General features: G+C 39.0%; 1 protein-coding gene and 1 non-coding gene across 8 annotated transcripts in view; both read left to right on the top strand.

Moving 5' to 3' along the window:
* The window catches only part of PANK2 (pantothenate kinase 2), a 29,313-nt gene that overhangs the window by 6,046 nt on the left and 4,760 nt on the right, over window positions 1–18,507 (top strand). For 2 of the 7 annotated variants that reach the window (XM_018057383.1, XM_018057385.1), the window contains exons 2-5: window positions 7,145–7,497; window positions 12,518–12,771; window positions 13,816–13,992; window positions 16,172–16,295. In XM_018057383.1, coding sequence (XP_017912872.1) covers window positions 7,145–7,497; window positions 12,518–12,771; window positions 13,816–13,992; window positions 16,172–16,295 — 908 coding nt within the window. Of the gene's footprint in view, window positions 1–3,205; window positions 3,276–7,144; window positions 7,498–12,517; window positions 12,772–13,815; window positions 13,993–16,171; window positions 16,407–18,507 lie in introns of those variants that run through there. The other 5 variants (XM_018057386.1, XR_001919022.1, XM_018057387.1 and 2 more) reach the window with 5 other exon arrangements.
* Window positions 16,740–16,825, top strand: MIR103 (microRNA 103). The gene has a single exon (NR_129551.1). It is a non-coding gene; the product is annotated as a microRNA 103 (primary transcript).

Here is an 18,507-nt window from a genome sequence, read left to right as displayed (position 1 = left end):
AATAAGGATATGAACTAAGACTCCTTACTTTTTCTTATAGATTGTTGGTCCTCTTTTCCTAAAGTATGTATATTTTTTTAAACTACTTTTTACTTAAAAAAAAACAAAACCCCAAAATAGGTGTTTTGTGCTCTTAGGTTTGTATAGATACTGGTTAAAAGATACTTGTTAAAGGATTTAGGAAATCTGGGCTTGAGTCCCACCTTTTCCTTTTCTTGACCGTGACCCTGGGCTCCTTCCTTTGCGCTTGTTTCTTAACTGAAAGTAAAGTGGGGTGATTACCTTGCATGGTTATTGTAAACATTAAGTAAGTTCATGCAGTGAAGTGCTTGGCTATTAATAGATGATCATTTAAAACATAATAGCTGTAAACTAATGTTTCAACGTTTTAATCTAAGGAAAGGGGAAAAAGGCTTAATTTGTTTTAAGCCTTGCAATTGAAAGACCATTGGTGTTAGATATGTCCAAAACTTCAGATTCCAGTGCTGTTGATGAGATATGTTTGTTAGTAGAGTGCTGTGTCTTTGCTATCCACAAGGTTGGCATCATCTTAAAGTTGATGCTTAAAGAATGGTGCTATTAGTAGGAAAATAGGAATTGAATCTCCTTGCTTCAGTCATACCTAACGTTGTTTTCATGATTGGAGAAACTTTTTATTCTTCCATTCAGGGCCAGACTTCATGACTTATGCAGTGAAAGGTTCAGTTAGTCCCTCATCACTGGGAATGGAGTTTCTATGGGTATTTAAAAAAAGAAAAAATCATGACTCCCTGCAGCTGAGGTGAATGGCTGCTGGGGAGTCAGCCGCAGTGTTCTCTTTAGAATTGCATTGACATTGTTAGATTAATTTGGGGGAGAATTGGTGTTTAATAGTATTTAAGTTTTCCTTTCTGGAATATGGTATATCTTCCCATTATTATATCTTTCAGTATATCATTTTAATAATAGTCGTACATGTTTTAGTATTCTAAATATTTTGTGGGTTTTGTGTATGCATGACATTTTTTCATATTATTTTAGTATTTATTTCTAAATATTTTATGTTTTTATGCATGGCATTGTTTTCATATTGTTTTCTTGCTGGATTTTGCTTATATAGGAAAAGCTATTGATATGTGTGTTTTTTTGGTGTGTCCAGTTAAAAATTTTTAAATTCTGTTGGCTTAATTGATTTATCTTAATTTTTATTTTATGGAGTCTTATTGAGATAATCATAGTTTTTCTCCTTCAATGTACTAATGTAAGCAAGCCTCCTTAAGTGGAATTTTAATTGTGAAAACCGTCGCCCTTGCCTTCCAGAGAAGAATCCCTTTTGGCCATGGCGTATTACTTTTACTGCACAACTGGATTCTGTTGTTTAATACTTTAGTGTTTTTGCATTTGTGTTGTGGGACACTTCTTTTCTAGTTTTGATGAGGCTAGAATGACTTGAGAATCTTTCTAGATTTGTTTGTGTGTGTGCCCCAGGAGCTGTTAGTGGTTTGCCTGGAAACTGTCAGGGCCTGGTACTTTTTTGTTGTTGTTTGTGTGGTAGATTTTTGACCTTTTAAAAATTTTTTAGTGCTTTGGACTGAGTTTTCTACTTCATTTTGAGTCTCTCTTTGTATTCTTTTTTTCTCGCTAATCCTCTGTTTATGGTACATTTTAAATTCACTGTTACATATTTGTAAGTTGGCTTATTTGTACAATTTCTGGTTATGTATATTCATCTTCCTTGACTTTTTTTTTTTTGGTCTAAAGAAAAGCTATATCTTCTTTTTCTTGGGTATACTTAGCAGAAATTTGTTTGTTTAATGGCTTTTTCAAAGCTTGATTTTACTGATTAGCTCTGTTGTGGCTTTGTTCACAATGATGTTTTTCTAATTACATTTGCTTCTTGCTTTCATCTTTAATAACTTTCTTCTGCTTATTTTGGGTCTGTTTTATTTTTCTAGCATTTCAAATTGTATGTGACATTCTCTTTCATTTAGACTTCCATATTTTGAATACATTTGATATCTAAGGCTAGAAGTTTTCATCTGAGTTCCACCTTGGGTAGATACCCTATTCTTTTTGACACATAGTGTTCTTATTGTTATTCATTTAAAAACACATTTTGTTTTGATTTCATCTTCAATCTCAGAATTAATAGAAGTGAATTTGAAGATTTCCAGGTGGATAGACTTATTTCTTTGTGTCTGTTGGGTTCATTTCTTTTTAAGAAAATATTTATTTATTTGGCTGTGTCGGGTCTTCATTGTGGCGTGTGGGCTTAATTGCTCTGTGGCATGTGGAATCTTTGTTCCCCAACCAGGGATTGAACCCTCATCCCTGCATTGCAAGGTGGATTCTTAGTTATTGGACCACCAGCGAAGTCCCCTTAATTTCTTATTTTGAGGTATTGTGGAAAGTGTGTGTGGTTTTGTTATTTGGAATTTTAGATCTGCTGATTTGTAGATTTGATAATTTCTTGTTTTTAATATTTTTTGAAGCATATGTCAGGGTCATATGAATTATACTTTTATAGGCACTTGACAATTTCTTTTTGTCCCCTTATAATGCTTTTTGTTTTGAATGCTTTGTAGACTTCTAGTATTGTATTTGCTTTCTGTTAATATTTGCTTGATAGAGTGGAGTAACACTGTCCAGGCATTTGTTTTGCTTACCCGAATTCAGCTGTATAAATGTGACAAAGCATGGTGCTGATGACTCTGCTTACTGCTTTAGTCAGTGAATATGTGATTGCAGGTGAGTTTAGGGATGGTAGACCACTGTTGGAGGGGCACCCCTTATACTGTGAGCCCTTGATAAATGCAATGTTGGTCTTGAAACATGAGGTTTGACTTTTACTATATCATGTTTCCTAAATATAAGTCAGCTGCTCTAGTGATGTGCTTAAGATTTTGATTTACTCATTTTTGACTGAATGTCATTTTCATCTGAAAGCATCCAGCTCCTCCTTATGGGACTCCATTGTGAGTGTTTTACTGTTTATTTACCTTCAACCTATTTGTATTATCTTATTTTAGATGTCTTTTTTTATGTAAGCATATAGTTGAATTCTCTTTGTTTTTGAACTGATTTTTTTCCCCCTAGTTGTTTGAAGGTCATATGTTCATTTTCTCTTCTTCTGGAGTTGCCTGTAAATTTTTAACACATTTAAACCATCACTTCTTTATTCTTGTCTAGAAATAATCAGAATTTATATCTTCTGTTCCCCCACAAGGCAGAGCTGCTGCTTGCTTTGGCTTCCCTCTCCTTTCTCTTCCCTCTTCGACTTCCTCTGTTGAAATCATGTAAGTATTTTAGTTCCATGTTGCTTATTTTCCTAAAAGTCAGCATGTATTGCTTCCTGTGCTTATCATTGTTCCTTATAACTCATATCATCTTGGGTGATTTAAAGTATTATATTGGAGTATATCTACTAACTGTTTTAGAGAAGGTCTTTGAATAGTAAATGTTGAGCTCTTTTATGCGTGGAATTGTCTTTATCTTGTACTCCCATTTGAGAGCTGATTTGACTGAATATGAGTTTCAAATTATTTCCTTATAACTTTGCTAGTGTTCTGTTGTCATCTAGTGTCTGTGTTACTGATGTGAAGTCTTAATTTTACCGTTATGTGGTCTATGTATCTTTGTAGGAGTTCAATTTTTTCCTTTGGGAGTTTTTAGGATGTCCTGAAATTTCAGTAAGATGTCACTGTAAATCTTCCCTTAATCCCCCCAGAAAGTTTCTAGAACTCCTAAAACATAGATATTGGGCTTTCTGGTTCTGTGTTTTATATATCTACCTTTCTTTCATACTTGAGGCATTTTGGGAGAATTTGTTTCCCATTTGTTTTTTTCTGCATCTTTTTTGTTATTAAATGTATCTGTTGAACTTTATTTTGGAAGTAAATATTTTAACTTTTCTATTATAAAAGTTGTTTTTATTGAATATAATTTACATATAATTATATCCACTTGAAGTGTACAGTTCCGTGCATTTTGATAGATATATATGGCCATAAATCTCCCCTCTTGCCCCCAGCAGTTAAGATTTGGGTTATCACAGAGAGTTTTCTCCTACCCCTGTACAGTCCTTCTCTCTCTCCTTCCCTAAGCCAGTGATTGGCTTTCTATCAGATGCAGAAAGGGTTAGTTTGCATTTTCTAGCGTTTCATATAAATGGACTCATATATTTGCGGAGAATTTTTTTCACTCAGCCTTTTTTTTTTTTAAGTGAGTATTTAGTTATTTGGCTGTGTTGGGTCTTAGTTGCCACTTGCAAAGTCTCAGTTGTGGCATGTGGGATCTAGTTCCCACACAAGACCAGGGTTCAAACCCGGGCCCCCTGCATTGGGAGCCTGGAGTCTTAGCCACTGAACCACCAGGGATATCCCCACTTACCCTGTTTTTGAGAGTTACTTGTAGCTCAGGGGGTAAAGAATCCACCTGCAATGTGGGAGACCTGGGTTCGATCCCTGGGTTGGGAAGATCCTCTGGAGAAAGGAAAGGCTACCTACTCCAGTATTCTGGCCTGGAGAATTCCATGGACTATACAAGTCCACGGGGTCGCAAAGAGTTGGACACGACTGAGCTACTTTCTTATTTATTATTATTATTACCTTAAGTGTATTGTTACCACCCCCCAGAATCCTTTTTTGGTTTTGAAAGCTTCATATATCATGCAAAAGGCTGGGTGGGATGAAGCATAAACTGGAATCAGCATTGCTGGGAGAAATATCAATAACCTCAGATATGCAGATGATACCACCCTTACGGCAAAAAGTGAAGAGGAACTAAAAGACCTCTTGATGAAAGTGAAAGAGAAGAGTGAAAAACTTGGCTTAAAACTGAACATTCAGAAAACTAAGCTCATGGCATCCGGTTCCTTCACTTCATGGCAGATAGATGGGGAAACAAGGGAAATAATGACAGACTTTTATTTTCTTGGGCTCCAAAATCACTGCAGATGGTGACTGCAGCCATGAAATTAAAAGATGCTTGCTCCTTGGAAGAAAAGCTATGACAGACTTAGAAAGTGTATTAAAAAGCCGAGACATTGCTGACAAAGGTACATCTAGTCGGAGCTAGTAGTCATCTAGTAGTCATGTATGGATGTGAGAGTTGCACCATAATGAAGTCTGAGCACCAAAGAATTGATGCTTTTGACCTGTGGTGTTGGAGAAGACTCTCGAGATTCCCTTGGACTGCACAGAGGTCTAACCAGTCAATCCTAAAAGAAATCAAACCTTGAATACTCATTGGAAGGACTGATGCTAAATCTCCATACTTTGGCCACCTGATGCGAAGAGTTGATTCGTTAGAAAAGACCCTGATGCTGGAAAAGATTGAAGGTAGGAAGAGAAAGAGACAGCAGAGGCCGAGATGATTGGATGGCATCACTGACTCAATGTACATGCGTTTGAGCAAGCTCTGGGAGATGGTGAAGGACAGGGAAGCCTGGCATGCTGCAGTCCGTGTGGTCGCGAAGAGCTGGGCATGACAGCGACAAAACAGCAACCCTCCACCCCCAACTAGGAGGTTAACATTGATACCACAGACCTTATTTAGATGGGACCAGTTTTACCTTAGCTCTTTTGTGAATGTGTATTTAGTTCTGTGTACTTTTATCACATGTGTAGATTCTTGCAGCCAAAACCATACTTGGCAATTGTATCTTAATTTCTAATTTTTCTTTATAGCAGCTTATTCATTTTTAAAATTAATTTTTTTATTGACGTATAATTGATTTACAATAGCTTATTTTTCATGGAAGAAATCTCCTTTTACCTTGGTCAATATTTATGATTCTTTTAAAGCCTCCTCTTTGTTCCTGCGACTGTTTCTTCAGATGTTGGCGTCTTGTTTTTGTGGTGTTGATTCCCCTTTTGGTAATCTGGTTTGTAGAGTGATAGTCTCTGGTTTAAGGAATGCTGTTCTGTCAGTGGGTGCACTGTGAGCTTACTCGTCCGTCAGGATGGATTGTAGGGGAGAGATGGGAAGTGTGGCCAGATGTAGGGCTCCCCGCTTCTGGGTGGTAGTAGCTGTGTGGATGCCATACTGACTGTTGAGCTCAAGTGCCCGTGCTCAGTGAAGAATTTGCCTCCTTGGAGGCCGAGGAGGGGAGTGACTGGCCTGTGCAGCTGTGCCAAATGCATTTTCCTGCCATATGACTTACAACTGCACCAGAGCCTGCTTCTGTTTCCCCGTGGCAGCTACCCCATTGACACCTTGAATGGAGCACCCCTCTGCTTCCCCCACCTTCATAGCTGCTCCCCATTTTAATAGCGTTTTTCTCTTGAGCGTTCTGGACAGTTACTGCCTCTGTCAGCTTAGTTCTGGTGATAGTGTCACTTCTTGTTTCTCAGAATTACTTTAGAAAATCAATACATCTGTCTTTAGTCATTTCTAGGATTTAAGATGGGAGGAGAAGACATGTATAGCTAATGTGGTTTTATCTTGATCCAGTCTCCTTAAGGCATTTTTTTGGGGATGGATTTTTTGGGGGTTGCTGTGCCGCATGGCACATGGGATCCTAGTTCCCCGATCTGGGCTTGAGCCTGCACCCCCTGCATTGGAATCATGGGAGTCTTAACCACTGAACCTTCAGGGGAGTCTTGGGGTGGATTTTTGGAGATGGATATTTGAGTCACTGATAAAGAATCCACCTTACCAACGTAGGAGATGTGAGTTTGATTCCTGGATCAGGAAGATCCCCTGGAGAAGGAAACAGCAACCCTCTCCAGTATTCTTGCCTGGGAAATCCCATAGACAGAGGAGCCTGGCCATGGACTCGCAGAAGAGCTGGACACAACTTAGCGACTGAACAACAAATTTGGGTCTTAACTTTGAAATACCTGTTCTATTGATGGCCATTTAACCCTGATTGATTGACATTGACCGGTGGAGCGTATATGTTACACAGGGTTTGGAATTTCCTCTGCCCATAAGTTGGGTTGGCTATCACTGTGATGTTTTTCTTTTTGATGTTTGTGTTTTTTTTTTTTTATAGATTTGCTTCCAGATCAGACAATCATATTTCTTCTCCCCCAGATCTTTTTGTTTATATTTTGTATGGTTCTTGGAAACCTCAGGGTATGAAATGGTTAGTAAGTGTGAATTTAGTTTTCAAGGAGAGAAAAGCTGTTTTGACTTTTTTTTTTTTCCTTTCCTCATTTAGTTTTTCCTTGGTTTGGCTTGGATATTGGTGGAACCCTGGTCAAGCTGGTTTATTTTGAACCCAAAGACATCACTGCTGAAGAAGAAGAGGAAGAAGTGGAAAGTCTTAAAAGCATTCGGAAGTACCTGACCTCCAATGTGGCTTATGGGTCCACTGGTATTCGGGACGTGCACCTGGAGCTGAAGGACCTGACTCTGTGTGGACGCAAAGGCAATCTGCACTTTATACGCTTTCCCACTCATGACATGCCTGCTTTTATTCAAATGGGCAGAGATAAAAACTTCTCGAGTCTCCACACTGTCTTTTGTGCCACTGGAGGTGGAGCGTACAAATTTGAGCAGGATTTTCTCACAGTATGCATTTTTTAGCTTATATACAATTTATGGTAATTTGATTGTTAAAAATAATACCAATAGCAAGTGGTGGAATTGTTTCCATCTCTAATGGAATTTGAATTTTCTTGAGTCAAATTAAGATTAAATAGTGATAGGAATTGCCATTTAGAGATTGTTGTATAGTTTACTTTTTGCCCAATTCAGGTGAGTTGAGAATTAGAACCACTGAAAGCGTAGCATTTTGTTGTTATTTTAGTATGAAAAAACAATAAAATTGTGATAAGCAGAGTACGGAACTACCAGTGAGGAGCTAATATCATTGTTTTGAACAACTAAATTGAAAAATAATTTTAAAAAATTAATGTCATTTCATGTTATAAAGTTGTTTCCAGTCTTATCTACCACATACGTTTTCTTAACCTCCTTAATTGTTTCTTGGCAGTTTTACTATTTAAAAATATGAGGAGCTCGGGTCCAAAGCAGTGCTTTCTCCAGGCCTCAGGGCTAGTCAGAGATGTTGACAGTGGTCTCTGTGCTTAGTTGCTCAGTTGTGTCTGACTCTTAGCAACCCATGGACTGCAGCCCGCCAGGCTCCTCTGTCCTTTCGGATTCTCCTGGCAAGGATATTGGAGTGGGTTGCCATGCTCTTCTCCAGGGGATCTTCCCATTCCAGGGATTGAACCCAGGTCTTCTGCATTTCAGGCGGATTTTTTACCGACTGAGCCACTGGGGAAGCACCATTCTGTTTAATGCTTTTTGACGTGTCCTGAGCTGCATGCTTGTTACCAGGAGTCCAGACACTAGGGGGAGTGCCAGTGGGCACTTGATTTTGTTTTCATTCAGTAAGTGTCTGTAAGGGCTTGAGGCTAGGTCTTTTGAGGGTGGATGTGGGAATAGATGGGAGAATTGATAAATGAATTTGACTCTGATCTTCAGGGTGCAGTGTAGATTTAAACTGTCTTCAGTGACCATGGTTTTTATGCCACCAATGAAGATGTTATTGCAGAGATTCTGTCTTTGCTTATGTTATTTTTCATCCATCTCCCCGCTTGAGTGTCATTGTGTGTTTGTGACCTCTTTCTTTGTCCTCTATCTTCTTTCTCCCATAACCTGAGTATAATCATAATATAGGATTGACATGAATTTTTAAAATGAGGTTTTGCTTGAATTTTTCGTGGTTTCTTTTCTACCTGTGAGTTAATGGGAAGATGGCAGGAGGAGAGGAGGTCCCCTTCCTTGAGGTCGTAGTGGACTCTGGATTGTAACTGATAGGGTGAAACTGATAGGGATCACCACCTCGATGGACATAAGTTTGAGCAAGCTCCAGCAGTTGATGATGGATGGGGAAGCCTGTTGTGCTGCAGTCCATGGGGTTGCAGAGTCAGACACGACTGAGTGACTGAACTGACTGAAAGAAGAAAACCTACATATTTCTCTAACCTAGAGAGGTGCCTTTGGAGCATATTAAAAAATCATTCAGAGAGAATAAGGGCTTCCCTCATAGCTTAGTTGGTAAAGAATCTGCCTACAATGCAGGAGACCCGGGTTCAATCCCTGGGTCCGGAAGATCCCCTGGAGGAGGAAATGGCAACCCATTCTGGTATTCTTGCCTGGAGAATCTCCTGGACAGAGGAGCCTGGCAGGCTGCAGTCCATGGGGTCACTAGAGTCAGACGTGGCTTAGCAACTAAACCACCAGCAGAGGTTGTGTGGTAATCCAAGGAGAGAGGCAGAGTAGATTTTAGACCTCAGTTGCCTCCTAGGCTATTGGGGTTTCTAATCTGTATGCATCAGTGCTGTTCTTGAAAGCTGTATGAAAATGAAATGCCTTACAAATCCTGCTTGTGCATTGGGAGTGATGATTATTTAATAAACCACAGTGAAATATTTCTAATAATATGGAGTTTATCCTGTCTCTTTTTTAATGTGAATCAGATTTCCTTGTATTGAGTTTTCTTGTTGGTACTTAACACCTACATTATGAGTAATTTGATGAAATAACCTATGTATTAGACATATAACTATGTCAATTAGGCTGAGATTCATTAGGAATAATGGCACAACAGGACGGGAAAGCTAAAAGGAGGTCTTAGCATACAGTGGCAGAAAACTACTTTGTTTTCAGTTAGGCCACTAGTGTAAAACAATTTAGCTTTGAAATGAAAATGCTGACACTTGAGATTCAAGTGTCAGGAGGTCAAAATTGAATTCATTGTGACAGGGAGGGCATGAGCAGATGAAATAAGGACAACGATGAACATTTTCAAGGGTTTGGGTTTTATCAGAGGAGTAACTTAATATTCTTAATTAGGGATTAATTAAGGATTAAAATAAAGTTACCTGTTAACTTCCATCTCCTCTGGATCAGAATAAATTGAATATAAATGTAATCAAACAAGAGTTGAATTAAAGGGGGAGGACTTACAGGGCTAAACATGGTTGTAAACAGAAATAGTTGTTTTATGGAGTTGAGGCATCTTTGTTGCATATTTGAATAGATATGCTGGTAGCATTTGTTTGAAGGTTGGGGTAGAAGTTCATAAGTAAAAAGTGAAAGTTTATATCATCTATCCAAAGTTACCACTGTTCAAGGTTTGTGTATCTTTTTTTTCTGTGCGTGACTGTGTATGACATACACATGGGCATCTAAACGTGGTTTTAAAGATAGGCAGATTGAATCGTATTTTATAAAATATTTCTCAGCTTACTTATTTTTTTTGACTTGTCTTGGAGTTCTTCCCATTTCATCTTAACTGAGTAAAGATCCTCTTCATTCTTGGGATTTCCCTGGTGGTGTCCAATAGTTAAGACTTCACACTTCGACTGCGCAGGGCGTGAGTTCTGTCCCTAGTTGGGGGCTAAGATCCCACACACTGCATAGCATGCCCAAGAGAAAAACAAATGCGCATAAGGATCCTCTTCATTCTTAATTACTATACAGTGTTCCATAATATGAATAATAATTTAATCATTCTTTCGGAATTATTTAAATTAAGTTGATAACACTTATTTATGTATTTATGGCCCAAGAAAGACTTATTTTATTTATACACCCACAGTACAAATAACGTTGTTCCTTTCTAGTGGTGGTTTCATTGCTTCTTTTGTCCTTTTTATGGACAACATCCAGTAATTATTTACATACAGTCATTTAGATCATAAAGCAGACAACAGTAACGTTATTTGCCTCTATCACAGGGACTCCAGTATCTGGAATTTTTATTAAGAAGGCTTAATTTGAGTGGTGAATTCTTAACTGTGTGATCTTATGACTAGAAGATGACACTTTTAACTTTTGATTGTGCTGAACTCCCTCCACCCCCTGCAGGCTATCACCAGTTTAAATAGTGAAATATTTTACTTTCTTATTGAACACTTTCAGTCCTTTGTTTTTTTGTCCACACTGTGTGGCATGTGGGATCTTAATGCCATGACCAGGGATTGGACCTGGGCCCCCTGTGTTGGAAGGTGGAATCTTAACCACTGGATACCAGGGAAGTCCCCTGGCCACTTTCAGTCCTTTGGCTGGTTGTTATTAATATAAATTGTGGCCTACTTTAATACTGCTGTGTAGCCTTGAAGGTAGTCTTTGAAAGGCAGATATTAAGAGTGCTTGTTGCTCGCACCATGTGTTTCTAGGTCCTTGCGTCTTAGATTTCTTAGGATTTGATTTCTGATGGGACTGTGGCCTTAGCTGTGCTCCTGCCCTGTGGTCCCTGTAACAGGTATCTTGATTTCTGCTTGGTTTTTGGCACATTTCTTCAGCTCCTATGGTGGTTTATAGGTAGAGTGTATTGGATCTGTGCGAGCAGGAATCTTGTCAGTCCTTCCCTATATTTGTTGTCTCCAGACAACAAAAGCAGATGTGTTGTGCAGTTCAGTTCAGTGGCTCAGTCATGTCCGACTCTTTGCGACCCCATGGACTGCAGCACGCCAGGCCTCCCTGTCCATCACTAACTCCTGGAGTTTACTCTAACTCATGTCCATTGAGTCGGTGATGCCATCCAACCATTCTATCCTCTGTCATCCCCTTCTCCTCCTGCCTTCAATCTTTCCCAGCATCAGGGTCTTTTCCAATGAGTCAATTCTTTGCATAAGGTGGCCAAAGTATTGGAGTTTCAGCTTCAGCATCAGTCCTTTCAATAAATATTCAGGACTGATTTCCTCTAGGATGGATTGGTTGGGTCTCCTTGCAGTCCAAGGGACTCTCAACACTGCAGTTCAAAAGCATCAATTCTTTGGTGCTCAGCTTTCTGTATATAGTCCAACTCTCACATCCATACATGACTACTGGAAAAACTGTAGCTTTTACTAGACGGACCTTTTTGGCAAAGTAATGTCTCTGCTTTTTAATAAGCTGTCTAGGTTGGTCATGACTTTTATTCCAAGGAGCAAGCAAGCATCTTTTAATTTCATGGCTGCAGTCACCATCTGCAGTGATTTTGGAGCCCCCCAAAATAAAGTCTGTCACTGTTTTCATTATTTGCCCATCTGTTTGCCATGAAGTGATGGGACCGGATGCCATGATCTTAGTTTTCTGACTGTTGACTTTTAAGCCAACTTTCTCACTCTCCTCTTTCACTTTCATCAAGAGGCTCTTTAGTTCTTCGCTTTCTGCCATAAGGGTGGTGTCATCTGCCTAACTAGCAATCTTGATTCCAGCTTGTGCTTCATCCAGTCCAGTGTTTCTCATGATGTACTGTGCATATAAGTTAAATAAGTAGGGTGACAATACAGAGCCTTGCCATACTCCTTTTCCTATTTGGAACCAGTTTGTTGTTCCATGTCCAATTCTAACTGTTGATTCTTGACCTGTATACAGATTTCTCAAGAGGCAGGTCGGGTGGTCTGGTATTTCCATCTCTTGTAAGAGTTTTCTATAGTTTGTTGTGATCTGTTCTATAAAGAATGCACAAATAATACACATCAATGAGCACTTTTATGGTTTGTCTTATGTAAAGAAGATGCCTTATTAAATGGAATTTTTATTGCTGTTTGGCTTGTTAAAAAAATCTGCATATATTTTTATTTCATTACAGATAGGTGATCTTCAGCTTTGCAAACTTGATGAACTAGATTGCTTAATAAAAGGAATTTTATATATTGACTCAGTTGGATTCAATGGACGGTCACAGTGCTATTACTTTGAAAACCCTGCTGATTGTGAAAAATGTCAGAAGTTACCATTTGATTTGAAAAATCCATACCCCCTGCTGCTGGTGAACATTGGCTCTGGGGTTAGCATCTTAGCAGTATATTCCAAAGATAATTATAAGAGGGTCACAGGTACCAGGTAGGTCTTTTATATACAGGTCATTGTTTATTCTTGATATCATAATGGGTTAAAACTGAGTTTTCCAGGATTGTGTATCAGTACATCTTCAAGAACTTCTTAAAATTATGTGAAAGGTATATTTCTATGGGAGTATGCAAGCAAATATTGTTACTCTTTGAAAATTATGATTTCATGATCTACTTCTCTTTAATCTCTAGTCCTGAAGTTTCATTGCCATAGTTTTACAAAATATCTCATCAGCCTCATTGTGCCCATGGTCCCTGTCCTCAGATAGTATATGCTGTGTCTATATCATAAAGTAACCAAAGCTACTAGGTGGCATTTATAAGGAGAGGGCAAGGCAAGATCCAACCTTTGAAACTGGTCTAGATTTTACATGTATACATACACATATATAGCTAGGGGATGTTGTGAGATCTAGAAGTTGAGGTACTGAGCAGTGGAAAGATAATTGGGGGAAGGTAGTTGAAAGGGAGGATTAGGTGGCAGATGAATATAAATACTTTTTGGTTTAAGGATTAGCGATCACTTGAAAAACAGGAGCTGGAGATTGGGATAAACAAGTTTCGAACATGTGTGAGTTAAAGAAAGAAAGGAATAATTATGAGAGAGAAAACATTTGTGGAGGAGTTCTAGTAGGGTAGAGGGGGCTAAAGACCCTTTATGGTAAGACTCTTGGATGAGGATGATGTGGGGCTTGTACCTTGAGAGAGAAAGGAAAGAGGTGCCACCATGGCCCTGGTGGGCTGATCTGTACCTGAAGCTCCTGGTACCCAGCAGGTGCCCAGCTCACATTGGGAACATGAGGTGGGCCCTGTGTTTTGCCGCTTTGTTGGCTTATGTGAATATGTTATCCTCAAAGTGTCTATTAGGCGCTTTGTTCTTATCTTTTCACAGACTTGTTTTCTGCTAGTGGCATCTGCATGATGGAGATGGGGCAAGCTTGGATTGATACATAAACATGGTTTTCAGTTCATAAATTCTACTTTCCTCTTCTTATTTTGAAAAATGTTTCAATACTATGTTTGTTTTTAATCACAGTCTTGGAGGAGGAACTTTTTTTGGCCTTTGCTGTCTTCTTACTGGTTGTACCACATTTGAAGAAGCTCTGGAAATGGCATCACGTGGAGATAGCACCAAAGTGGATAAACTAGTGCGAGACATTTATGGAGGGGACTATGAGAGGTTTGGACTGCCAGGCTGGGCTGTGGCTTCAAGGTAAGGGAAGGGGGCGTGTGTGCTCCAAGAAATACAGGATGTACAATGGAATGTTATCAGCCATAAAAAAGAACAAAATCATTTGCAGTAACATGGATGGACCTAGAGAGGCTCATGCTGAGGTCAGTCAGTCAGAGAAGAACAAATACATGGTATTTCTTACATGCAGAATCTTAAAAAAAGACTACAAATGAACTTACCTACAAAACCAAAACAGAGTTGCAGATGTAGAAAATAAACTTAACGTTATGATGGGGGGCGGCGGTAAGAGGAGGAGGGAGGGGATAAATTGAAAGATTGGGATTGATACATACACACTACTATACATAAAATAGACAACTGGTAAGGACCTACTGTATAGCACAGGGAACTCTACTCAGTACTCTGTAATGTCCTATATGGAAAAAGAATCTAAAAAAGTAGATATGTGTGTTTGTATAACAAACTGACTTTGCTGTACATCTGAAACTAACACAGTATTGTAAATCAATTATATATACTCCAATCAAAATTTTAAAATAATATGGAAATATTAAGTATTGGGTCTGTTTTTTACTCTTTAAATAGCTTTGCATACTATGAAGTCAGCTGTTTAAAGTGTACAATTTAGTAGTTTCTAGTATATTTATAGAATTTTGCAGTCATCTTTGTAATGTAATTTTGGAATATTTCCATCATCCCAGAAAGAAACCTTGTTTCCATTAGCTCTCCCCATTCCCTCCCTCTTCCCATAGTTGCTGGTAAACACTAGTGTGTTTTTTGTCTCTATATGGCATCATACAAGTGATTTGTGACTGGCTTCTTTAACTTAGCATAACATTTTCAATGTTCATCCATGTTGTAGCATAAATCAGTACTTTGTTCCTTTTATTTGAATAACATTCCATTGTATTGATATACAACATGTATCTTTTGGGTTTTAACTGCCTTAACAGGTGTACAAGGAAGTCTCATTTTGATTTGTATTTTAATGATGACTAATGATGATCACCATTTTTAAATGTTTAATAAGTTTAATATTTTAATAAACATTTTTAATATTTAATAAGATTTGGCTTATGGGATCTTCCTGGACCAGGGGTGGAGCCCGTGGCCTCTGCATTGTCAGGCGGATTCTTATCCACTGTACCACCAGGGAAGTCTGGGTGCAAGGCTTTTAATACTAAGAAAAGGCACTTGTATACTTGCTTGATTACTAATTTTAGGTATTTTGTAAATTCTGTAGATTTCACTTTCTGTGTTTGTAACATTTGGTCAATGATAAGATCCCTTTTCTGATTGGTTAGGTTTGTGATCAAGTCATAGTTATTTATGTATCAGTTTTGTTCATCAGGCTTCCCTGGTGGCTCAGATGGTAAAGTGTCTGCCTGCAGTGTGGGAGACCTGGGTTCGATCCCTGGGTCAGGAAGATCCCCTGGAGAAGGAAATGGCAACCCACTCCAGTACTCTTGCCTGAAAAATCCCATGGACGGAGGAACCTGGTAGGCTACAGTCCATGGGGTTGCAAAGAGTCAGACATGACTGAGTGACTTCTCTCTGTGCTCATCAGGTACTTTGAAATATTTGATCTTCTAGGGAAATTGGAAACTCTTACTCAGGGACTCAGCTGTCTGTACTTTGCTTTGCTCAGATAAAGCAATTTGCTAGATGTGAATGTGACCATTCAGCTGAGTGGAACAGCTCTCCAGTTGGGAGCGGATCGCTAATTGAGGCGTGTTCCTGGAACTTAGCCTGGTTTCAGAAGGAGCATGGTGCCTTCAGGGGATCTTAATGTGTGTGCTTAGTTGCGTCCAACTCTTTGCAACCCCATGGACTGCAACCCGCCAGGCTAGGCAAGAATACTGGAGTGGGTTGGCATGCCCTCCCCCACCTCCTCCAGGGGATCTTCCCAACCCAGGAATCGAACTTGGGTCTCCCCATTGCAGGCTGAACCTGGTGTCAAAGCTGGATTTCATAGAAACCTCAGGGAAGGCCATTAGCTCATTCAGAATGCTTGAATGAGTTCTTGAAGTTGTGTTTCTTTTTGAGCAGATGTTCTGTTATTTTGTAATAAAAGTTCGAAGATTTGAACAGTGTTGCCCTGAAAGTTACTTTTATCTTAGTAAAGTAACATTAAGTTCTGTTATGCTGTTTTACCTTTGGTTTAGGAACCAGTTACTTATTTTTTTTTCCATCACAGCTTTGGAAACATGATGAGCAAGGAGAAGCGAGAGGCTGTGAGTAAAGAGGACCTTGCCAGAGCGACTTTGATCACCATCACCAACAACATTGGCTCAATAGCAAGAATGTGTGCCCTTAATGAAGTAAGGGGACATGGATTTCTTTAGTTGCTCTGAGGAAAATACAGAACTTACTATGTGGGCCCCACGTTGTATACAACGTCTGTCTTCTCCGAACAGTGCCTAAATGTAGTTGTAAGTGGTGGATTTTGTTTCATTGGTGTAGTTAAACTGCTTCACATGTAGATTAATCTTAAAAGATTTTTATTTTCTTACTCAAGATAAACACTGCTACTGTCTAGAAGTAGAGCAGAAAGCAGAGGAAGGTAGGGAAGGTAGCCAGCTTTGCAGATAATGGGGACAGTTGGGTGGTGGTGAAGGGTGGTGATGCTGAATAAAGATACCATGCTCACTGTTGACCTCAAGAGTCCCTGGGAATGAATCCAGAGGAAGGCACTGAAGCTGGGAGAAACTGAGTGGGCCGAGGAGTGCCCACCCTGCTCCGCTCCCGCTGACTACAGCAGAGCTGTCTTTGTGCTTTCAGCTTCTTTACAGTGCTGCCTTGTAGCATTCAGGTCAAGCAGCATTGTACAGGGCTATGAAAGAACTAAGAATGGCCTTCCCTTGGGGATCCAGTTGGTATAACTTGTCCCTGTTTATACACTTTTGTTTAAAATAAGGCTTTTAAATAGATAATGCAGGCATGTGACTTAAAGAAATCTCAAGTTACAAAAGGACTGTCTCATTTTTAATGAAAAAGAGACAGTATTTTCATGAAGAAATTTAAAATATTTGAATGTTTTAACACTTCTGTTTTCTTTGTTGCACGTTCCTTTTCCTGTGCTTATGTATTTTAAGATATTTTAGTTGATGTACATACAATTGTTTTTTACTTATGTATTATAAATTGCAGGGTTGTGTATGTGATTTCTTTTTATATCATAAGTCATTCGCATAGAACTGGGCATTTGGTTGCTTGTCAGTGATCACTCTGCGATAAAGCATTTTTTAGTGTGAAACTGTTTCCTTGGATGGATTTATTCTTTTTTTTTTTTTTATGTTTATTTTTGTGTATTTGACTGCAGTGGGGTTTTCTTGCGGCATGTGGGATCTGGTTCCCTGACCAGGGATGGAACCCAGGCCCCCTGCATTGGGAGTTTGATGTCTTACCACTGGACCATCAGGGAAGTCCTTGGATTTATTCTTGATAAGGGATTTATTCAGGAGTGAGATTTCTTATCTAAAGAATATCATACTTGTGGGACTTCCATGGTGGTCCAGTGGCTGGGACTCCACGCTCCCGATGTAGGAGGCCCAGGTTTGCCGCTTAGTCAGGGAACTAGATCCCACATGATGCAACTAAGACGTGGAGCTGCTAAATAAAGAGATAAAATAAAATTTAAAAAAAGAAACCATGGTTATGAATCTTGATGGATATTGCCAAGAAGCTTTGCACAAGGGCCACACCATTTTAGATCATTTTTAGCAATGAATGAATGGATCGGTTTTACCACAACTTGACTAATATTGGGGGTTAGTTAGAATTTGTTAGTTGTCTTGCTGACTTTTTTTTCTTTTAGTGCCTATTTAAAATACAGTTTTATTTAAGACTGTGTTTTCCACTTTCAGTGCTTATAAAGTACAATGTTATTTCCTTTCCCTGTGCATATATTCAGCATTGTCAAGAATGCCCAGTTGTTCACTGTAGGAGCTCAGCTTTAAAACTGCCTTGTGCTTATAAAGTACAATGTTATTTCCTTTCCCTGTGCATATATTCAGCATTATCAAGAATGCGCAACTGTTCACTGTAGGAGCTCAACTTTAAAACTGCCTTGGAATTTGCTTGTCCTTCAGTGTTTTGTGTGAAACAGTGCTAAATCCATACTAAGTTGGTGTAATAAAGCTTCAGTGGTGGGCCCAGATGGAGGTGCTCCGCCACCAGGGACGCCCCCAGGCATTCCTCCTGGCTGGCCTCCAGTGCCCTGGTACAGCTTGGTAATGACAGACTTGCAGACTTTTTTCCAGCTCCATCTGCCTCTGTTTAGATTCTTCCTTCACAGGATGTAGTATGTAAGATCTTGGGTCATTCAGACATCCAAGGAAGGAAACTGTCAACATCTAGAGTCTTTGCTAACTTTTAATGGCTCTAAAATTTTGCTTTTTTTGCTCATTTAGTGAGGTTGAATTTTTTTGTGTGATATTTTCTCTTATAATTTGCCTGTGTGTTACTTTTCTTCTTTGAATTAGTCTTAGTATTTTTTTTAACTTATCTGTATAAAATTTTGTATTTAATTAT

Source organism: Capra hircus, chromosome 13 (genome assembly GCF_001704415.2).
Source record: "Capra hircus breed San Clemente chromosome 13, ASM170441v1, whole genome shotgun sequence".
Classification (NCBI taxonomy): domain Eukaryota; kingdom Metazoa; phylum Chordata; class Mammalia; order Artiodactyla; family Bovidae; genus Capra; species Capra hircus.
Note: the sequence above shows the minus strand (reverse complement) of the source record. Positions and strands in the feature narration are given on the sequence as shown.